This window comes from Gobio gobio, assembly GCF_949357685.1.
Source record: "Gobio gobio genome assembly, chromosome: 13".
In the NCBI taxonomy this organism is placed as follows: Eukaryota; Metazoa; Chordata; class Actinopteri; order Cypriniformes; family Gobionidae; genus Gobio; species Gobio gobio.
The window spans coordinates 38,371,886-38,396,528 of NC_137106.1; the positions used below are offsets into that span (position 1 = coordinate 38,371,886).

Sequence of the window (24,643 nt, forward strand, 5' to 3'; positions counted from 1 at the left end):
ACCGGTGTGAACGCGCACCATAAGACTCAACTCTCCACGTTCACTTGAGACATAACCAACTGTCTATACGAGAATACTTGCTGAGATGGGTATTTTGACCTAATTTTGTGTTTTTGTGTCCATCCAAGTGCGAGGAGAGGCGAAAGAGGAATCAATCCTGAGTTTGCTATCTGAGACGCGCCTCTCTGTGTGTGCGCGCATCAGGGGCCTCATTTATAAAACTTTCCGTAGATTTCATCCTAAAAGTGTACGTACGCACAAAAGGCAGATTTTGCATGCGCACCAAAAAATCTGATTTATAAAACCATGTGTGTACGCCAGAACCTGCGCAAAAATCCTTTTATAAATCCCAATCAGCAGAAGATCGTGCGTACGTGCATCTCTACCCCGTCTCCTCCACGAAATCACCATATATGGAGCTTACAACGCCGAGTTTTACTATGCATAACCTCATCTGCATATCTCCATGCATATTCCCATCCACTTGACACCATATCTAACACTGTCAAAGGTACAAGACATTGAAAAATATTAGATACAACCTATAAATGCCATTTGTGCCTTACACAGTACATTGCTGAAAATCATCCAATATCCTTTTTTATGTTTTAGAATAAATATATCAAAATATCCATAAAAACTAAATTGTATAAAATACTTCAGATCATTTTTTTAGAATAAAGTTGATTCATTCAATTCCACGGGCCAAATGGTATTTTAATTCAAAATAAGCTATTTAGTTTATTTTAAACAATTCAAATCAAATCAAATTCATGCAGTTTTGCTGGTAATGTGAACATATATCTTAGGATGTTTTGGCTATTTTTAATGGAAATCGATTGGCCTACTTATTTATTGCTGTGCAAATACAATTGTATGACTTGGCGTGTCACTAAGTATTTTAAAAAGGAAACGTGCAATTCAAGTTGTATCCTTCAAATGCAGTGGTATTTTTCACATAATTTTGTGAATATGTCTTTACACTCCGTGTCCGTGCAGCTGCGGTTGTACAGTAAGGTATTATCACTGGACCTATTCAAACCGGCCAATGAACTGTTCGACCACCGAATCCTGCACTGTCTGTAATATCGAAGTAAGTGTGCATCACTGATCATCATTCTCGCTTAAAAAATATTTTGCCATAACATGAGATCTGCAGTTTAGTTTAAAGGGGCACTTCAGCGCTGGGAAGAGGAATGTGTATTTAAACTGGGTCATTTATGTAGTAGAAATGTGACATTATTTTTGAATTTGGTGCCTTCTAGACTGAGAAAAGACAGAAAATGTATTTTTGTCTCATGTGGATGAAAGACAACAACTCCCAGAATGCACTTGCTTCGCTGCCCAACGAAGCCACTCCCAAAGCCACGGCTATTGGTTATCACTTGCCCACCATTACACTGCCCCCACAGTCGTTTTGATTTTCATAGTAATAAAATCATTTCAAATCAAATCAAAATCAGAGAATAGACACTACAATTAAAAACTGAACGTTTATTTTCATTAACGTGCGAATGAGCCGAACGAAAGTCACAGACGCAGCAGGAGTCAGATTTCATTCATCACAAGAGCGAAGAGCAGAGCTGAGGTAAGCGCGACAGTCATTCATGAGGCGTGTCCAGTCTGACGTGTTTTCAGATCATGCCTCTGGAAGCTTAACTTTCATAGGAATTCATTGAAAAGTTGAAACACTCACTTTGCTCCATACCGCTCCATTATTAATGCCCGAGCCAAGCGGCCGTGCACATTTACATTCTGTGAGTGAGATCCCTCCCCTGTGGGCGGGTTGAATACATGTGGAACAAGCTCCTGTAGTCTCTAGCCTCTGGCCAAAAAATCCTCCGATGACGAAAAATTACGATATTTGCGTCATCAGAGGATTTTTTCAGAAATAAAATGCATAATTCTCTCGTCTCAGGGGGTCATGAGGGGGGAAAGTACGATAATTTGAATATACTACCGGGTTTTTACTCACACAAAGCTTAATGCTAATCGCTGAAGTAACCCTTTAAAGAAGAGTTATTGGAATTAGCCTATATTTAATCCTTGCTGTCATTAAAACAGTGTCACAGGAAAAGTGATCAAAAGTTGCACATCCACATGTCGATCTAAATTCATATATTTTTGTTTAAATTCTGAGTAATGACTTTGTCATTTCAGTGCATATTATCAAAATAAAAAAAAGGGTTTAAAATTGTTTTCAGACTACTTAATTACTTTTCACACTCTAGTAAAAGAGTTTGTGCGCATGGGTCAGAGAGTTCGCGTGCATGTGCGCAAATTTTCCCGTCAAGTTTGTTTTTATAAATCACAACTTATGCGTCGGAAGTTGCGTACGCCTCTTTCAGGACCTGTTTTGTGCGTACGCAACGGTTATAAATGAGGCCCTAGGTGTGTGCGGACAGAATTAAACTTTCCTCTGCCTCTTCCAGCACTGGAATGGTTTAAAATCTATTGAATGTTTAAACTAGCAAGACAAAATACATGCAAATGATAATAACCTTTCACTCTTTTTGATTGCTGTCAAACTTGCAATTAATCCGCAAATCACATGCGTGCTGAATTGTGGAGCCTGGGCCGTACGGATCACGTACATATTTAAAAGTTTTTTTCCTGTGAAAAAAAAAAAATTATTCATGCCTTAAAATAGTTTGAATGTAACTCTATACCCTTGCTTCATTTAGTATAAGGAGCCATGAATATGCAAATTTGCTTCGCCAAGTCGATGTATCAGAATGGTAATGTGTTTCATGTATCGCTCTCTACAATGGTGAAAACATAACTGTATTTAATATGATTCGCCTTTTGCTTGACTACGTTATCAAACAGCTAGTAATGTGTTGCTAATGTTACACAAACCATGTTGCCGTTCGCCATCTCAAGTCAAACAGCTGCCTTCTAAAAATCAGCATCCTTAGAAACGCTTTGAAACGCCCGCACGTTGACATGATTGGTTACAAGGTAGTTTGTGATGTCAGAAACACCAGCCAGTCTTTGGTTTTGGTTTTAACGAAAAAATACTCAACAATGGTGTGATTTTGCACATGGTTTGTCTTAAAGCATATTTAAAACACCACATAGACATACAAACAACATTAAAATCATGTGATCTTTTAAATTAAATCGCTTCGCAATTTGATAATAGTACAAGTTGTTGGGTTTTTTTGTTTTATTTTGATTAATCGATTAAACAAATTTTGACTTTTGTGAATTGAAACACATGCATGTATTAGACCCTTGAAACACATTGAGAGCATAATGTTCATAAAATCGCAGCCATCAGGTAGTTTGATTTTCTTCTGAGAGTTGTTTGATGAACAGTAAATCATTCTAGGAAGCGTTCCATTGAAGGATTTTTAGCTATTGTGCTGTGGTGTCCCCTATCACAGAAGTTAAATAGTGCTTCCAAGTAGTGCAAGTGTGTGACACATTAACCACCAGGTATAGTTTCAAAGAGATAGCTCAAGTCTGAAAGTTCAGGTGTCAGAAACCTGAGTCGGAGTAATATTCCCTACAGCTCCAGCACAAAGACTGCAGTCATCACATCTGCAGCCGCTGCCTTGTTAAATGCCTGACTCGTTTTCCCAGACTTGGAAAAGCCGAGTTCTTAAGTATACCTCCTATAATGAAGAAATGTCAAGTCTCTACTTTATGAAAAAGAGCCTTATTACAGCTCTACGATGGGATTCCCCAAGGGAATTCTGCTAGCAGAGGAGAAATCAGCAGAAAGAAGAAATAGAAAAGAAAAATGAGGAAGTTAGGTTGTGAATGTGTTTTAGTGAGATGTCTGAATAGAGAGCTGTCAGCTGCAGTGTGTGCGCTGAGGATCTCGAAGAAAAAGGCTGCTCTTCTAGCTGTTCAGTGGTAGTACGGTTACTGAAGTGGTTATAAATTGGACTACTGTTTTCCAGAGTGAATGTTGTAGCTCTGTATGTGTGCATGTACCAAGGTTGCTGAGAAGAAGATTTGGTTTGCAGCTCTTGTGATTTATAATGGAAGATTAGGTTATTCAGATTATTACGGTATAGATGACAAGTACACTCTAAAAACACTGAGTTAAAAACAACCCAATTTTGGGTTGTTTTCAACCCAAGGACTGTGCAAATATAGGACAGAACATGTGTTGTTGGGTTAATTTTACCCAGCAATTTGGGTTGTTTATTAACTCCGCATAGTTGATGCATTTTTACTATAATACTAGTTTATTTTTTTCTTCTTTTTTTTTTTTACTTCAAACATTAATTAGTGTTTACGGATTAAATTAAATCCTCTTAACTTTTTTAAAATACTCGACTCAACCACTGGCTTGCATGATAATTTCCTAATTTTAGGTCCTATTATACAGTATAGCATATTTTATATCATTTTAATACATATTGCCTACATTTTAAAACCGTTTAACAAATATTAAAAATACAACATTTAGAAGGGATTCAAGTGTAATCGACCAGTCTCTGTTGTCCCGTTTCCACTGTGACGGTGCTGGATCTCGTGCCGGAGATTGTATCATGTTCAGCGGGGGAACTTCTGACCACCGCCCTGAGTTTCTCTCCTAGCCAAAATATGCGGTGACTGGCTCCATAACTTGTCCATAAACAATCTGTACAGTTCTGAGAACATATTTGAACATAAGTATTTATATTCTGTATTTTTTTTATAAATCATAAAATTTTATGCAAGGCATCAGGCGTTTCAATCATGCGAAAAGACCAACGCGACACTCGTGTAGGTGACTCACATCGTGCCCATGTATGTTGCTTTGCATACAATTAAACAATATACAGCACAATAAAGAATTTATAGAAAAAATTAAATGTACACAAGCCTGTATTTTACCAAAGACATGCACCAATTTGTTGGAGCTACGCTGCTCTCTTCTGAAGAGATTGCAAAAAGCCAGCGATTAATAACTCAACCCCTGGGTTGTTGTGTCTGACCCAGGATCTGGGTTAAAAAGACCCAAACTCTGGGTTGTTACGTCTGACACAGTAGCTTGGTAACACAAAAACTACCCAAATACTGAAAGAAAAAAAAGACTCAAAAGGCTCAACCCAGGATTTGGGTAGAAAAAAATATTATTTTAGAGTGTAAATGCTTAATATTCTTGCTGGAAAACCAGGTCAAACCAGTATATGGTGGTTAAGCTGGTTTTCTGAAACTCAGCAAACTAGTAACTAGTTTTGTTTCTGTACCAACGCTGGTGTACTAGACCAAACCAACTTGATCAAATGGTCTACCAGGTCAAACTTAGACCTACTAGACTAGATGGTTGTCCAGCTTATCAACTATCTAGACCAGCTTAATGGCCATCTATTGAAATCATCAAAATCATTTTCTCTCATTTAAAATCATTTTGAAATAATATAAAATAAAATATTAGATAAAAAAAAACCTTGATTTTTTGCCTTGGCAATTAAATTATTTTATATAAAAAAACTAAATAAATATTACATTTAAATAAAAAATTAATTACAGCTAATAAAAAAAAACGAATCAAAATTAAAATTAAAACTAAAATTAAAAAAAAAAAGTCTTGTCTTGGCAACTAACTGAAATAAATTTATTTTACGTAAAAAAAAATGCAATATATAAAATTTAAATAAAAATAAATTACAGCTAAAAAAATTGTAAACTAAAATGAAAATGAAAAATGTTGGAGAACATGCCAAATTTAGTTTATTTTTGTGCACACAGAACATTTATTTTAATCCAGTATAAGTTGTTCTTGTTGTAACTAATTGAGGGACATACTTATAACAATTTGATGGATTGTCAGTCTATAAGCAACTTAAAAATATATGCACACAATATATACCACATTAGGAACTCCCAGCTGAACAAGAAAGAGAGTAAATTAGCCAAAGTAATGTTTCATTTCACCGCATTCTGCTTTTAATCACTTCATATCCGTTTTTTATGAATTTGTTTCCCTCAAAGAGCTCTTGTATTAGTAGTCATGTATAAAATTGCTTACACATGTATTCCCAGATAGGCAGAGAAGCTTGTTGAAGCCAAACGTCCCACCGGGTTTTGTATTAGATTAGTCGCAGTCTCTCGGGCACTAAGGATTTATGAAAATTCTCTCTTTTCCTTTGTTTCTGTCTCTCTGTCTTTCTCTCTTTTGTTCCTTAAAGTTCTGCAGAAGGATAACTAAAGACACTGTTGCCATGATACTGCTTTCCTTGATTTTTCATGTTATGATGCAACTGTACAGATCCATGTGTTTTTTCTTTTTGGCAATTGTTGCAATTATTAAAGAACCAAATATAATCCTTACTGTGTATGTTAAAGCAAAAGTCACAGAGAAGGAAAGACTCTAGAGAGATTTGATTTAATTTGGCTGTGTTACATAGTCTCTGTTGCTCTGTTCCAAAAACCTAGTGAACTTGTACGGCATCAATGCAATGCTCCAAAAGGAGCCTTCCCCTGGCTACGGGTGAAAAATTAACGGTGATTTGGGCAAAAATGCACCTGCACATTTATACTAAACCTACACTCTAAAAAATGCTGGGTTAAAAACAACCCAAGTTGGGTTGAAAATGGACTAACCCAGCAATTGGGTTGTTTTAACCCAGTGAATGGGTCGTTTTAACCCAGCGGTTGGGTTAAATGTTTGCTTAAAACAACCCAATTGCTGGGTTAGTCCATTTTCAACCCAACTTGTTTTTTTTTTTTAACCAGCATTTTTTAGAGTGTGAAAATAAAATAAAAAGTGTCAAGAAAGTTAAATATTAGTAAAAAAAATATTAGTTTTATATTTCCCCATAGAGGTGCGTCATATGCCGCTTTGCACTGAAAGGGATGTGGGACATGAGCAGGAAAGAGAGCATCGCTTTTCTAATATCTTCATGTTTTCTCCTGATGTTCCAAAACTGACACTTGTAGTAAAAGGTTTGAAGGGCGAATTTATCTTCCGCAGGGTCAAGAACTTTAGGCTTTGTTTGATTATGCACTGCGAGAGGAAGCAAAACTAAAAATCTCCGGCGTGTATGAAATGCGCTATACACATAAACTTGACGCAAGTCTAATAACAAGCACAAACTGTGTTAGAATTTGAAGTCAAATATATCTGTCCTATACCGTTTTCTACTTTCCCACAGTAAATGATGCGAATATACTCCTAATTAAAAGCAAACAAAAGGAAGAAACGTTTATAATCCCTTGTGAGAGACGTAAATGAAGATTTGGGAAAATAAACAAGAGATTCCTTGTCTGCCTATCACCAGACCAAGCTCAATTTAAGATTGAATATTGGTCTGGGGAGTCTGCTCTGTATTTTCTACTGCACAAGAGGCGTGATAAACGAGCATAATTCAAATGACTCTGTACGCAATTGGATAGTCCTTCAACCAATCAGACCACAAGAGGCGTGATCAACGGGCAACAACCCATCGCTTCTCTATCTATCAGCGTGTTAAACCCGCCAATAGCACGCCAGGTGGATAAGCCAGTCTGTGATACAGAAGTGTAACAGAAGCAGTTGAAATGAATGTACAGGTTTCCAGACTGAGTTGCAGGGCGATATCAAATTGCCGGCAGATCAGGCTGGGTTTACCCAGTCTAAGAGATTCCATGTCCAGTAGAATAAAATGAGAGGAAGCCTATTGTTAAATTCATGGGAAATCGGGTGACCAGATCACAAAACGTAAAGCTTGAATTTGGCTCACCTCACAAAGCATACCTCTCTCATTCGGCATGAATCCATGTTTCCATGGCTGCGATGTAACATTTAATTGCGAACCTATAATTTATTTTGTAAATAAAGATTTGTGCTTCACTCGTGTCATAATATTCACGTAAAAAACAGCATTTACAGACAAAAAAGTGTTTTGGCTGACCACCGCCGGTGCTACTCAGCCTGGTGCGGTTGTCACGTTTACCGGCACAGCCCTACGAACGTTCACTTTCGCGAATACTCTCATCATAAACTGATAAACATAAATATATTTGGTGATTGTGCTCTTGAGAGAGTCAAAACTAATATAAATCGGTTTCTATTACAACCTATTTTTGCAGTGTTGAGCAATGTAGCCAATCACAAACATATCTGATGATTTCTTGAACGCAATTACCAATCAGACGTGTTTATGGTAAATGGTAAATGGACTGCATTTATATAGCGCTTTTAACAGACCAATGGCCATCCAAAGCGCTTTACACATTGCCTCACATTCACCCATTCACACACCGACGGCGGTGTCAGCCATGCAAGGCGCCATCCAGCTCGTCGGGAGCAGCTGGGGTTAGGTGTCTTGCTCATGGACACCTCGACACTTGGTCAGGTGGAACCGGGGATCGAACCACCAACCTTCCGGTTTGTAGACAACCTACATGAACCACTGAACCACTGCCGCCCCACTATTAAGTTAGTGTTTAAGTTAGAATCCCCTCACCACTCAAAACGCTGGAGTTTTAGCCCAGTGTGGAGATCTGCACACAAAAATCCTCTCGTTATAATTTAACTTGTAAAAAAAAAAATGTTTTGACATTATGTAGGCTAAATAAGATAGTCATCGTACATTCAGCTTAATCGTTTAGCAGAACGTTGAGATCGCAGTGAATTAAGACGAGTGGCAGCTTGGTGATTATAACAGGGGGCGCTTTTATGCACTCTTTCTAGGCATTAGGTAACGGTTTACTATTTATTATTCGAACTGGCTACCATGCCAAATCAAGTATATATGCTTGCCTGTTCAAATTATAGTGGTTTTAATTGTGAACATAACCATTTTAATAGCAAGCGCGTGCGTTTATGCTGCAATGTGTAGGTTGCTGATAGGCGACGCGTAACTATTTCATGACGTTCTATATAAATGTGTTTTAAGGAGGAATATCGCATCTAGCCTTACCCTAGAGTTGGTTCACCCTCCGCCTATGGTAGGCATCTTTAGTTATAAGGCAGCTTAGCAATGAGTCCCAGAATACAATACACTGATGAGAACTGTTTGTTATAAAAATAGTTAGTTAATCTGATACTGCAAAGTGTTATAAAAATAACAGCTTATTTTAGAATGCACTATTTTTAGGTCTGCTATGTATTTGAATGTGTATTGGAGAGTATTTGTGCCATTATCTCAGCAACATGATCTCTGCAATTAGTTATTAGGGTCGAATCTCCCAAGTTGAGCACTTTTTTTGTGTGCCGTCCTTTGTAGAGTAAACAATTGGGTCACTTGTGACAAGGAAACTACATATTGGGACTTGTTTGCAGTCTGCAAAATGGTAACACATACAGGTGTTGTTGATTCGGAATCAATTCTGGCTTAAAGCCAAAGTGAAATTCCTGCCATAGCTGTATTACAGGCATCAAAGATTTTTCTTATAAAAGTGAACGGATCAAAACAAGCCAAAGTGCTGGAAAGTCACTTTAAAACATTGCACCGCTTTAGACGGTATCAAAATGCAGAATGTATCACAACGACAAAGAACAGTTGAAGAATATGCCCTATTAATTTTATCCTCACAAGTCTCTCTCCCTCCCTCTCCATCTCTCTCTTTCTGGTGTTTGTGGGGATCAGGAAGGATTTGGGTGGAGTGTTTCAGTGGCAGGTGGGCAAAATCTGTTCACAAAAAAAAAAAAAAAAGCTTTTCCTAAACTGAAAACTCAAGATTCAGCTGTTGGCTTTCATATTGTTGGAATGTTTTCCATGAAACACACATTTGCAAGCTTTTAGATATTGTAGTATTATTTGATGCCCCAGATTTCCCCCCTTTACCCCCTGTGGTTTTTAGAATGCTTATCTTAATAACATAGCCATGCTTTCTCAGTGGGGAATATCAAAACATGGGGTGATGGTTTCTTTGTTTATGTTGAATAAATGTCAAAAAAAAAAAACAGAGTCATTGTTATATTAAAGGGATCGTTCACCCAAAATGAAAATGCTATCATAGTTTACGCACCCTCATGTCATTCTAAACCTGTATGCATTTCTTTCTTTTGCAGAACATTTTCATTTGCAGACAACATTAGTCCAAACAACATTAGGCCCCATTGACTTGCATTTTATGGACAAAAATATACTGAGACATTTTTTAAAATATCTTCTTTTGTGTTTCACAGAAAATCAAAGTCATCCAGGTTTGGGACGGCATGAGAGTGAGTAAATTTTGATGTGGTTCTGATGTTTCTATGAAATGATAGCATCCTTATCAGGGCTTGCAGAATCTGTAGCCAGGTGTCTCGGGTCTGTTGTATTTTCCAGTCACTTAAATGGGGAAATAAAATGTCTTATTTTATTCACATGGTTCACTCTCTTGGCTTATTTGAAGGAAAAATATGATCATGAAAGTGTTTGATCATGCTGTCCACAGTGAAGTTTAGCTGATACTAACATTACTTGGCTTGTGTGTGTGTTTACTCCTCTTCTTCCGGCTGCATCCATCTCGCCTTCTGGTGATGCTGACACTTGTGTGTGTGCGTGTGTGAAAATGTTAAGAGGCACATGGATTTACGCCAGTATTTTAGTTCTACTCAGCCAAAAAAAGACCGGTCAGGATGAAAAAGGGGCAGCTAAAGAAAAGCAGACCACCACTCCTACATACATTTTCTACATTTTTCTTTTTCTTTTATACAGGCTAGTTGAATTCATCTTGGGCTACCAAAAACTGAAGAGTGCTACCAGGGATTTTGCCCTGCTTATGTAATTTTCACAGAAAGCGGTATCGCAATTTATATCAGACCTGATGTAATGCAGTTCATGAAACAGATTTTTTTTGTGCATCACTGTTGGCATAAGCTTCTAGAAGCTTTTTTGACCTAATTTTTGGTGTGCTGTACAGGGTACTTGGAGGCAGTGGTTCATAGAGCTGCGCTAGTGTCAGCTTGGGTCATAATGTAAAAGACGAGTGGTGATGCTGGATCTCTGCATTTGCATAGCTCTACAGGCATTGCTGGCCCATCATGGGATTACTGTTCAATCAGGATTTGACATTTCCTGACAGTGCTACACGATTTTGCCCTGCTGCATTTGATCTGTATTAGTTTCACTGGTCCGCCTCACTGGCCCACCACTTGGAGTCAAGCAAAGACCTCCTGCTCAATGCCAGCTGGCTGGGCTTTTGAAAGAAACACAGACCACCTTGACCATTGGCATCAGGTAAGTGTGTCTGTGGCAGCATGTGTTCCTGTCCTCATTATCATCAGGGACACATTTTGTGTGTGTTTGTATGTGACGTCACAAGGGAGAAGAGTGGATTTAAGCTGGCTTTATTCGGTCTGTAATCCCTCATTGCAATCTGAACGAGTAAAATGTTCGGAGTTGGAGCGGATCAGCTTCGCTGGATTATCACAAGCCCCTGCCTCCCCCACACCAACCCTCCCCTTGTTAAAATTTTCCTTCCCGTCTCTATTTTCTCTCTTTTTCTTTCCCTCTGTCTGTTCACGCTTGTCGCTTTGCATTGCCAGAATGGAGTAGTCAGGCAGGCTTCACCTACCAACATTATTTGTGAGAGCGCTTGGTGTCCTCTTTCCTGCTTCCATCACCACCAGCAGCATTCCCCAGATTAATTATTCACCGATCACCAAGCAAGAGGAGCCATTTGATAGCCAGACCTTGCCACTGTGATAAAGACGGGAGACAGAAATTACAACTGGACCTCAGGTGAAAAGCAATATCTTCTGTTTTAATTTTTTCTTCCATACTCCTTCCTTTCACCACTTGACAACAGCCTGCAACTAGAAACTTAAAGGAAAACCTCTCTCATTTTTCTTCCCTGCGAGTAAGGTATATCTATTCCTCATGTTGATCGCCAGTAAGCAGTTGCCGATTGGCCGCTCCCAGAGCTGGGACACGCTGGGTGGGAACGAGGGTCATTGGGAACGCAGTGACAGTGTTTACGAGCAGCAGGCCCGGATGGCTGGTCGACGCAACTCACTGAGCTATGGAGCAGAAACAGGAGGGGGATGGTATGAGCCACCGCCTGGAGTGCGTCCTCCTGACCTCGATTTGAAACGGGAGCCAGACTCCTACCAGCAATCTCTATACAACCAAGGTTATTTGGATCGTCCGGACCCACGTAACATAAGAAAGAGCTCCGTTCCTGAGTTGAACAGCCATTACGACCGATCATCCATGGCTCACCGTGGTTCCGTGTCACCCCATGACTACTATCAGCAGGACCCTCGACCAACAGATGGTTTTTATCGTGGAGAGCAACCTCATTCTCTCAATAGGTCATCTTCACATTATGGAATGATGGCAGGTCCTCGGCAACCGTGGGAACAGAGTTCAGGAGGTCGGCCTGGTTCTACTGCCCCAACACCTGGCATACCTCCTCCTCCACCTCCAAGTGTTCATGACGTGGGTCGTATTTATAGGGAAACATCCCTGCCTGGACCCCCACCTGCTACTCCTGGCACAAAAATGATGCAGGATGGGCAGCGCATTCCAAGCCGAGCGCCATCTCCAGCTCGTTATATAATGGAGCCAAATTCTCCCCGTTACGGTGCTGAGCCACCTGCCTCTCTCACTAGCCATTCGGTCTACAGTGACGTTAATGGAAGGCAGATTGATCAGCCTGCAGCCACCTGCCTGGTGGTTGATCCAGTTGCTCAAGGAATGGATGGAACTCCCCGAGGTATGGTCATGCATCTGGAAAACCCCTCACCATACACCATACAGCAGCAACAGCAAGTCCAACAACAGGTTCAACAGCAAGCGCAGCAGCAAGCGCAGCAACAAATGCAGCAACAAATGCAACAACAAATGCAACAACAAATACAGCAACAAATACAGCAGCAGCAAATGCAGCAAGTTCAGCCAGTGCAGCAAATGCAGCAAGTTCAGCCAGTGCAGCAAATGCATCAAGTTCAGCCAGTGCAGCAAATGCAGCAAGTTCAGCCAGTGCAGCAAATGCAACCAGTGCAGCAAGTTCAGCAGGTACCACAGGTCCAGCCAGTGCAGCAAGTTCCCCATGTGCAACCCGTGGCACCTCCAAATCCTATCTACACTCCAGTTCCCCCTACAGCCCTTGCCCCAGTAACCACTCCTGTTCCGTTACCACAACTTCCTGCTCAGGCTCTTACTGCTGCTCCTCCTCCCACTGTCCCTCAGATCCCAGTGGCTCCTGTAGACCCCAGAAAAAATGCAGACCCTGAGTTTCTGGCATTGCTGCAAAAAGAGGGCCTCTCGGAAAGCACTGTGTCTTCTCTACTGCAGCAGGGCTTTGACTCCACTGCAATGTTGGCTGTTATGGAGGAAAATGATGTGCGTTCAGTGGCCCCCAACCTGGGCCAAGCCAGGGTTCTGTCTCGTGTTGTGCTTGGTTGCAAACGACCTCCTGAAATCCCTCCTGCCACCCCCCTGCATCCCAGTGCTCCAGTCCGTGCCAGATCCAACAGCTTTAGCCATCGCAGTGACATTTATGCGCACCAGCCGCCACCCTTGACTCCGGGCTTGGAGTCCCAGTATATGCAGCCACCTTCTACCCCCATGCAGACTATATCTGCAAGGATGGGTGAGGGCTATAGTCGGAGACCCAGCAGTGCTCCCTCCCAGCAGCTTCTTGAGAACAGTGGGTATCCTGGAGCCAGGTCTGCTGGAGCATACAGTGGTTCTGTGGTTCCAGTCCAGCCTCGCCCATTGACAGGCTACAATCCTCATGCTGGCATGCCCATGCATCCTATGACTGCAATGTCCCAACACGTAGCCATTCCATCACATCTGCCAGTAATGCCATCACAAATGGCAATCCATGCAATGCCACAGCATTTGTCAGCACTGCCTGCAGTTCCCCAACCAATGACCATGCCTGCTTTGGCACCTCAGCAAGCTCCGAAGGCATACACAACCAACTATACTGTACCAATGGAGTTGATGAAGAGGGATCGGAGCTTGGCCACAATGTCGCCCATGCCCAGTCCCAATGTAAGCCCACAAGTAATGCGCAGAGGGGGAATGTCCTCAGACGGAGCCCTAGTACCTGTTGGTAGTGCCGGTCCAGGCCAAAATGTGAGTCTGTCTAATCAGAAGCTCAGCCGGCGTACTGGACCTCCGGTCATTGTCTCCACTATGGCATCGCCGGATACAAGTAAATCAAAGCCCTCTTCCATTACCTTTTTCACGTTCTCCTATCTTCCCGTCCTCCACCCTCTCTAGTGCTTCAGCTCCTAACTGTCTGTCAGAGTGAGTGTGTCTGAATCATATGATTGTAGGTTCATTGATTCAAGTTATATTTTTCCCTTTCAACTTCGCTTTTTAGAAGTGCTACACTGATACACCTCCTTTGAAGAATAAACAGTGCTGTTTGTTTTGTTGCTGAAATAGTAATGAATGGAGTTGCTAATGATATTCCTAGTCGTATTCATCTAGTACTGAGATATCATCCCTGTTCTTTCCTTTGTCTAATGTTGAGCAAGACTCATCTTATTTTATTAAAGATGATTCTTTCAGATCAAAGCTTATGGAACTAGTTTGGCTTTGTTTTGTTCCAGCTTTTTTTGTACATAAAGGATTAGAAAAAAAAAAGAAAATTATGTTAGCTTGTCGTCCCTCATCTTTTTATACCATGTCATTGCAGAATCGCATACCACTGAATATTGCTTTTTTTTATTTAAAAGTAAACTTACTTTGAGCTTTCTTTTTACAATGAGTGGCGTGTAAATTGTGCTAGAATGTGCAAGTATGTTTTCATTATGTTGCCTTGTGGTTCAGTGGCCTGTTATGTTATTAGTCAGTCACATTTATGCAGTATTATCAGCTTCAGGGTGTCACTGACTGTTAGTTTTTTGGCTTGAAATTCTATATTACATTGCTTTTATATTATGTATGTTCTCTTGTAGGCATATTTAAATGAATTTAGAGTGACATGTCTTATTTTTTATTTTCATGGCTTGTCTTTGCTAGCTTAAAACTCTGTCACTATCTGCCCGTCGCAGCTGATCTGTTTGACTAAGATACTGTGAGTGAAGTGTAGCCTGTCAGTTAGTGGTAGAGCCCCTTGATGCATGTTTGATGTGAATTGTCACTTTGAGGAGTATACAGGCTTGATCAGAATGATGGGACTGGACCAGCACAGGAAGAGTGACAGTTAACTGTCTTTGCCAAGCAGAAACTTCAATGGGAAATTTCAATGTGAGAAATAACTGAATATGTAGTTCATCTACAGTTGAGTGACATTATTTACACTACATTGAAGCAAAACAATTCTCATAATGCAAAAGCCTTAAATAGAATTAAAGGGTTAGTTCACCCAAAAATGAAAATTCTGCCATTAATTACTCACCCTCTTGTCGTTCCAAACCGTACTGTAAGACCCTTGTTCATCTTCAGAACACAAATTAAGATATTTTTGATGAAATCAGAGAGCTCTCTGACCCCACATAGACTGAAACACAATGACCACTTTCAAGGCCCAGAAAGGTGGTAAAGACATTGTTAAATTAATCCATAAATTAATTAATTGGTAAATTGATTTCCATTAGAAAGAAAAAAAGGATGTTTTGTTATAGCTTTTGGAGCAAGGGTGCCACCATCTTGCAATACCACAGCGTGTGATGTCACAGAGGTGGTTTGCTCCGTTGGCCAGTGAAGTAATATAAAAGCGGAAACACTGGAGCGTCCTGTTAACAGCAGGTAAGCTAATTGTATTTGCAGGTGAACATAAAATATGTTACCACTACTGGAGAACGAGCCAGTGTAATGCAAATGTGTCTGAAAGGTCTGACATAACAAGATGCCACATGAGCAAAAATGTATGTGGCATTGTTTGTTTACATCACGTTGGCCGCGCATTATGAAAAATAAATTGGGATACAATGATCAAAACTTTGCGATGTAGACGGTTTGATGTTGGATATTCATCCAAATTATAACAGGACGCTCCAGTGTTTCCGCTCGGGCATCTTTAAGAGAAAGCACTGCCACCTCCAATACGTCCACCTCCCAGCATAGTGTGCTAAATGTACACACCGCGGTGACGCAGTACTTGGTTCAGATCAGCCTCCTGACAGCAAATGGACCCGGACACTGTGGGCATCGGCGCACACCATCCACACTTACACTAGGTAGTGTTTTCGACCCACTGTTCACCCCAAACCAGCGGGTTCATGACTTATTCCACCAGTAGCGGTAGTACTGCTTGCCGTATTGGCTCAAATGCATAAGCAATTTGACTTATTATGGGCTCAACAGTCCTTTCAGCAGTTTGTCTTCCTCCATTTCAAATCAAGCGAGTGTTAAAAAAGTAAAGAAATGCTTGAATTACTTCACTGGCCAACGGAGCAAACCACCTCCGTGACCTCACACGCTGTGGTATTGCAAGATGGAGGCGCCCTTCATCCAAAAGCTAATAAAATATCCTTTTTTCTTAAAATTTGTACGCAACCCCAAATAACAACTTTCTAAAACAATTTCTTCTCATAGGCTGGACCTTAACATAAGGTCTAGGTGGGGCTGAAGCCCGAAGGCCCGAGCCCGGAGGGGGCCCGGGATTGGCCGAGGAAATGATTGACAGTCGATCGGGAGCACCTAAACTGTTTTTGGTGGGCCGCTCTCCAAACACCACCACGCCCCTACATATTAAAGAGATAGTTCACCCAAAAATGAAAATTAGCCCATGATTTACTGACCCTCAAGTCATCCTAGGTGTATATGACATTCTTCTTTCAGACGAATAAAATCAGAGTTATATTAAAAAGTCCAGGCTAATCCAAGCTTTATAATGGCAGTAACTGTTACTCTGTTTTTGAAGTCAATAAAAAATGCATCTGTCCGTCAAATAACATCTCCATACGGCTCTGGGGGGTTAATAAAGGCCTTTTGAAGTCAATCGATGCAATTGTGTAAGAAAAATATCCATATTTAAAACGTGATAAAGTACCGGCTGATTGCCTTCCGTGGAAAAAGTGTTGAAAGTGCCTCTCGCATGTCAAAATGCGTACGTGGCGTCTGACGAGCGTACTGGTAGCGTTAGCATTTTGAACTGCAGAGGCACTTTCAACACTTTTTCCATAAATTAAATATGGAAGGCGATTGGCCGAAACTTTACTTTATCACGTTTTAAACATGGATATTTTTCTTACACAAACGCATGTTATTTACTGGAGTGCTGCGGGTGCATGGAACAAACACCAAAAGACAGGTGATGAAATGGAGCTACTTGTTTAAACTGCGCGCATCCAGCAGTCGCAGCGGGAGAGCAGCTGGATTGTCTCATGCACAGCACTGACGAATTCGTTCGGCGCTTTCGCCGTTCTATTGAAGTGATAACGACCACCAGGCAGTCGCTTTATCCATTTGAATTTTATACAAGCGCAACATCATGTGTACAGTAAAGGCTCTGTGGCGAACTGAACCAGACTTAATAGCTGCGAGTTGGGACCATGTAAAATTAAGTGTTAAGGTAAACTATAGGCTGCCTACACAACTGTATTCATGGCCGTAGTCAGTAATGAGGTCCCTGAGGTCTGGACCTCTGTATTTTTCCGAGGTGTAAATTAATACGCGTATTGACTAATAGAGTATTAACACTTTAGCGCTGCAAGGATATCTTACCTGAGCTGCCATGCCTGCGGTCTGTTATGCTCATCAATGTCAAAATATTTGAGATGACCAATCAAATTAAAGTAGGCAGGCTTTATGTTCACAGAAGCTGCTGTGTGCGAGTCGCGCGACGGTTCAGTAAACGGTGCGACATGTAAGTAGCTAAACTAAACTTCATATTTGACAGCTGTTTCAGGATAGAAATATTAAACAATGAAAAGACTACCAGACAGAGCTCCGCTTTAGGAAGGGAAGAGACAGGGCAAGAGAAGGAGACTGAGAGAAAAAGAAAGAGCGATAGAAATGAGAGTCATGAAATGAGGAGAGAGCAGGCATGACCGATAATCTACTGCCCACTAACATGGCTTTGAAAGCTATTTATTAATACTTTTTTTAGCCTTCAAACATCTTAAAGGGATAGTTCACCCTGAAATGAAAATAAAGCCTTCTTTTACTCACCCTGCTGTTGTTCCAGTGCCCTATGTCCTTCTACCTTTTTCGGACCTCAAAAGCAGAAATTAAAAAAAAAATAGTCCTGCATGCGCTCCTTCCTATAATGGCAGTGGATAGTGACCAGGCTAAAACATTACAAAAAATATACAAAAGTATCCCATAATGATACAGTGAGACGCGCAACATATATGGAAAGTGTTCAGGAGGCATACTATAAGGTTTTTCGAGAAAGAAACCATATTATTCAGTCAAAATACAGAGCTCGGTCGTTACTTTGAGTGCGAGCCATCAGCAGGCGCCGGCGCTCATGCTTACTATAACTTGTACTATTGTCATGGTACCCAGGATAAGCACACACACACCATTTTGAGAAATCGGGCTCAATAGAAACAAACGTGACTCTCGGCTTTTCTATAAGGTATATGATAAGAAATAATACAGTAATACTAATGATAAAACCAGGGCTCTGAACCGGTTCAAGGAACGAAAACGAAAACCGGAAACGAACGAAATTTTAAGAGGAAACAAAAACGGAAATGAAATCAAAATCAATTTGAATCGTTCTGAACAGAAACGTTAATTTGAAATGACCATTAACCGGTTAATAACGTTATTTTATCGTTCTCTTTAATATTTTAATTTGGCAGTGACCAATCATGAAATGAGTAGTACAGCATGTGACGTTGACGGATCAAGCGTGAGTGAAATGCCCGCGCACCAGTCATCTATGAATCTACCGGTACGCAAGTCAGTGTAGAGCGCGCATTTTCATGCCTCAAGTACATTTCTTTACCCACTGAGGTCTACAATAAAGCGCAGGTATTGGAGGACATTCTTTTCGAACGTTTAAATAAGCAGTACGGACTTTAAGCTCAAATAGACTGATTTAGGCTAGTTTATGGATTTTGTTTAAGCCTGTCCAAGCAGGCTACTAGCATCTATCAAACGTTTTTCCTATAGTCTTTCAGATTGCCAATACAGGACAGGTCAATGTTTTCTATATAGATGGTTGATGCTTCGTATTAAATTGTATGTTATATTGCATTAAATGATCAAGCTTTATTAGCTGACTGAATTTTATTATGTGATGCAAGGACATGTTGCGCAGTGTTTGCTTTGAAATTAGCAGTTGACGGTGCATTAAAAGAGCAATGGTTATCCAGTTTATTTATTCTTTATTCATGCAATTTTTAAAACAAGTCGTGTTGAAAAAAAGTTATGTACAAAGAATGTTATCACTCTTCTGAAAATAATTCGGCATAAGAGGGCCACTTTAGATTGTCTAACGCTCCATTAAAACAGGTCCGCTGTTTATGCTTTGTAATTAATGCATGTATTTCTGGTTTTAAAAATGTTATGAAATAAATATTCAATTTTAATTACCATGCGTTATATTATTATTGAGTGAATATAAGTCTATTTATACATATTTGTTTAAAGTATAGGCCGAATTAAAATAACGTATTTTTTCTTATCAAACCGTTTTCGGAACAGTAATGTTTATTGAGGAACGCAAAAACGGAAACGCTATAATATCGATTCTGCTCGGAGTGAACCGATTGATATTTTTTTTCGTTTTTAAGCCCTGGATAAAACCTCCTGAAGTGCATATTGTGTACCGTTGTCATGACAACATTGCGTGAGGGGCTGCTGAGTCAGTGCTGACGGCTCGCACGTGCGCAGAGTAACGGCCAAGCTCATTATTTTAACTGAATAATACGATTTATTTCTCGCAAAACCCTATAGTATGCCTCCTGAACACTTTCCATATATAGTGCGCGTCTCACTGTATCATTGCGTGATACTTTTGTATATTTTTTGTAATGTTTAAGCCTGGTCACTATTCACTGCCATTATAGGAAGGAGCGCGTGCAGGACTACTTTTTTACATTTCTATTTTTGAGGTCCGAAAAAGATAGAAGGACATAGGGCATTAGAACAACAGCAGGGTGAGTAAAAGATGGCTTTATTTTCACTTCAGGGTGAACTATCCCTTTAAAATGCACATATATAGATCAAAGTAATCCTTTTAATTAAATTGCTGTCTATGGAGAGGTCGGAGAGCTCTCTGATTTCATCAAAAATATCTTGATCATAATCAAATGTTGTTGCAGGACTGATGTTTTGCAGATAGTGTAAAGACTGTTAAGGGTTATGGTGTCATATTTCTGTTTTCTTGAATCCCACCTGGTGCAGCTGGTGTTAGAGACAGTTTCCAGCCCACATTGGCTGTTTCAGAACGATGACCAATGACTGCACTGAGGGGGAGGGGAGGCAGCGCAGGGAGTTTTACTTTGAGCCGAAATGGAGATGCAGTGTCAGACCCCGGCAGGAAATTAAACAACACATCACCATAGTCAAGCTAATCACATTGCGGTGATGGTAATCAGAGTGTATGGATATGATTGGAGAGCCTCTGGGGTGGGAGAGAAATGAGCGGTGATAAACATTATTAAAGGCTGACTGGTTCAGTGCCTGGTTAGAGAGCAGCTTCAGTAGGGTTGGGCAGTGTGACCAAAATCTCGGTATGAGTTATTCTGTTTAATGTTAATGGTATGTATCATGAAATAATTATTTATAGCGCAAATGTGCTTTTTTTTTCTTCTCTAAATTAGCTAGTCAGTTGTTGAAGGACTGGTTGGCCATCCCTTCCATCTCTAGAAACGAGGAGCATTGTAATCTTTTAACTCCTCTTTTTACGACAGACTCTAATCCACGACTTCCTGTCTATCTCATGCATCCTCTCGTTTAGTTTCTCTTTCAAAGGCTTCCATTTTCCCTTTGTGTCTTTTTTTCCCCCCTTCCCTTTGCTTCTGTTACACCTTTTCTGCCGTCTCACTTGAGTTAATGGGTTTAGCTGGCTTTCGTTCCAAATAATGAAACAATTTCTCCAGTGCCCCAGTCTTCTCTGACTCCAGATGTTTCAGGTTGGATAGAGTCAGAGTACATTGCTCATGTCCTAAACATCTGTGAAAACCCCAGTGGGCAAGCTGTCTCGAGCAGAATATGAGCGCTTCTCTTATGCACAACAAAGTCATTTGCATGTGGGTGATGGCTGTTTGTTTAGCCAGTAATTTCGTCTGCTAATGGACAGGCTGTAGACTGTGGGCTCGCAGGGTATTCCTTAATTGTGTGTTGCTAGGTGACCTGTTTTTGGTTGCAACGACTGCTTTGATTTTTTTATTATAATTATTGTTATTGTGCTCTCTCTTTTAGAAAGCATGCACATCATACACAATAATGTATCGTTCCTTATGGTCTAATGCATCTCAATGAACTAATCTGAAAAGAGCCAGCTTCCTTATTCCTTCACCATATATAGTCATTCCAAATGCCCCCAAGACTAATTGCGTCTATATATGGACATGCAGGGGCGACCCTGGCAGAAGACCTTCCTTTCTAGTAAGAAGGGATTACGTAGTCATGGCGATGGGTGTCACGGTCAGACCATATGAGAGTGTTCCAGGTCAGGTGTGTCCATATGTTCGTGCATTGTTGTTTGTGTTTGAATGTATCTGGTGTGTTATTTGATATTGATTTTTGATGCTTTTGAAGTTGTTGTTTTTTTAATGAGAGCTCTTAGGACTGAGGGCGTTTAGAGTGATCATCCTGTAGTCTGGGATAAGCCGCTCCCTGGTCATGGATCAGAAGTGTTGCACTGAAAGGACGCTTCATGGGATGCTTTGCTCTAGTGCAGGCTGTTTAGTCAAACTATTTCATTCTTGGCCACAGTGTTTCTTTATACACACAGGTTAATAGTGCTTGATTCTGTGTAATGAAATGCGGCATCAGATCCACTTTGTCAATGGCTTGACAATTAGCATGTGATTTTTTTTTTTTTTTTTTTTTTTTTTTCAGCCTCTGAAAAATGTTATTGTTAATTGTCTTTCAGTGTAAAGGTGATTTTATATGGTTAAATAGATGGAAGGACAAGATCAATCACAATTCAGCAAATATTGTGGTGCTGTCATTATTTTTCAATGGCAAACAAGTCTTTAATCATGATAGTTAGGTTTAACTCGATAGATAGCCTATATGGAGCATTTAAGGATAAAAGGGCCGAAAGGTGGAACGTACTCTGTTTATTTCATTTTTACTGTTAAAGGTTTTTTTGAACACTTATAATGGTAATACTATGGTTTATTTTGAGTAGCCTGTTGCATATTTTGGTTAACAAAATATAAAAATTATTCAGTACCATGGTATTTATCAAATTGTGGTTTCGAAGTATGGTATTTTGCCATATGGATTTGTATGTGTGTATAACATTTTAAGCAGCAAAAACTGTTGTCAACATTGATAATATTTAGAGATGTTTGTTGAGCAGCAAATCATCATATTAGAATGATTTCTGAAGGATCGTGTGACACTGAAGACTGGAGAAATGATGCTGAAAATTCAGCTTTGACAGGAATACATTACATTTTTATATTTATTACAAATACTTGTTACCATTATACTACATGTTCAAAAAACCTTCAACAGTAAAAATGAAATTACAATTATTTTAAATTGTAATATTGTTTTACAATATTACTGTTTTAATTATTTTTTTAAATGAAATTTAATGCAGCGTATAAGAGACTTCTTGTAAAACTTGCGTGTGTGTGTGTGTGTGTATATATATGTATGCATGTATGTATATGCCAATTGTTGATATGATGCCAATATACGTATAAACATAATACAATTTAATAATGACATATGAGATACACAAAAAGTAAAAGAAAATTAATATAAATATTCAGTTAAATTCAATAATCTGAAGTGGCCAAATATCAGTTTATGAATTGGTCTGTTGCTCATGGTGTCTCATTTTATTTTTGTATCATGGTACTGTTTTTTTCCGATTTATATAAATTCTATATTTATAGTTGCTGAAACAAAAAATATGATTGTTGACATCTTTGTGTCTGGTAAAGTTTTATTCATATAGTTGCTGAAACAAAAAATATGATTTTTGACATCTTTGTGTCTGGTAAAGTTTTATTCATATTACAGGTTTATTTAGTCTTGGCAAGACTGCCCAAGAGAACAAAGGTGGTTGCTTCAACATAAACATGACTTGTATGCTGTCTGTGACCATTATTCTGTAGAAATTTGATCAGACTCTAAAGGAAATTTGGAGGAAAATCAACATGGAGTTGGGCAAAGAGAGGAAATAATGAATGAGAATGGAGGGCAAAAGACTCTCAAAAGCAAAAGTCATTTCAGTGGCTATTTCTCCAACTCAGCATATTCATTTACTGAGGGTTTTAGAATTGAAAAGAGAAGGCTGAGAGAGGGAATGAAAGAAAAGAGATTAGAGAGGTAAAATCCCACTAGCCATCTGTGCAGGACGGGCCCAATGGGAAAGGACGGGGTGGGGGGTTTGGGGTTAGCGGTCTCCATCAGAACATAATCCTGCAGAAATGAATGAATGAGTGTACTGTAATCCTTGTCTACGGTAGGACATCTTATCTGACCTATCTCTGACGTTTACATCTGTCCCACATGGCATATTAGCATTAAAGAATCAGAAATTGGTGTGATATTTTTTTTGTTTGAACACATGAATAATCAATTTGCCCTGTGCAGCGTGTAGACGAGAGCTGTATGTAAACAACTACTAGAGTCTGATATCTTCATAAAATGTTAAACAACTTGTGAATCGCTTATGCTGTAGCATTTTTCATTTGTAAATCACTTTGGAGAACAGCATCTGCTAAATGAATGCATGTAGGCCTACTTGTTGTAAATGTGTACCACACATTGCATGTATATGCAGTTTGTTGCAATTTGTCAATCTTGCCTGTTTGGCCCTTTCTGTGTGCGTTGCGCATACTAAATGTTTGCACAAAGTCACAGAGACCAAACGTTGAATAAACAAATGGGTGTCATACTCGTCTTCAAGAACAAAGATGGGCTGATGGAGAAAGAGCTTCAGGGTTAACAGAACTTAAGCATTTGGTTTTATGTGATGTATTGGACATCGGCGGTGCCTATACATTGTTTGCATTGTTGTGTTGAAACGGCAAGAAAGATTTCCTGATAGTCTTTGAAACATTACTTATCTAATGAACTAGAAGCCTTTGTCTTTGAGTAAAAGAGTGTTTATTAATTTATTGCTCCTATGCAGTTTTATTATAGCTGTATAATTTCCAGTATTATTACTAATTAAAAATCCAATAGATTATTTGTTTGAACTAAAATAATTTAAATAATAGATAACTTTGTTTAAGTATGTGTGTGTATGTGTGTGTGTGTGTGTCACACACACACACACACACACACACACACACACACACACACACACACACACACACACACACACACACACACACCACACACCACACACCACACACCACACACCACACACCACACACCACACACCACACACACACACAATGTATATACACACACACACACAATGTATATACACTCACCTAAATAATTATTAGGAACACCATACTAATACTGTGTTTGACCCCCTTTCGCCTTCAGATCTGCCTTAATTCTACGTGGCATTGATTCAACAAGGTGCTGAAAGCATTCTTTAGAAATGTTGGCCCATATTGATAGGATAGCATCTTGCAGTTGATGGAGATTTGTGGGATGCACATCCAGGGCCCGAAGCTCCTGTTCCACCACATCCCAAAGATGCTCTATTGGGTTGAGATCTGGTGACTGTGGGGGCCATTTTAGTACAGTGAACTCAAGGTCATGTTCAA

At 39.8% G+C, this 24,643-nt stretch overlaps 1 protein-coding gene across 2 annotated transcripts in view; it reads left to right on the forward strand.

Annotated features, from left to right (window-relative positions):
* The window catches only part of ctbp2a (C-terminal binding protein 2a), a gene marked incomplete at its 5' end in the record, with an annotated part of 77,242 nt that overhangs the window by 25,052 nt on the left and 27,547 nt on the right, over positions 1-24,643 (forward strand). Inside the window, one exon of one of the 2 annotated variants that reach the window (XM_079832372.1) lies at positions 11,739-14,028. The exons of the other annotated variant lie outside the window; for it this stretch is intronic. Within the exon in view, the coding sequence (XP_079688498.1) occupies positions 11,739-14,028 (2,290 nt within the window). Of the gene's footprint in view, positions 1-11,738; positions 14,029-24,643 lie in introns of those variants that run through there. 2 annotated transcript variants of the gene reach the window in all.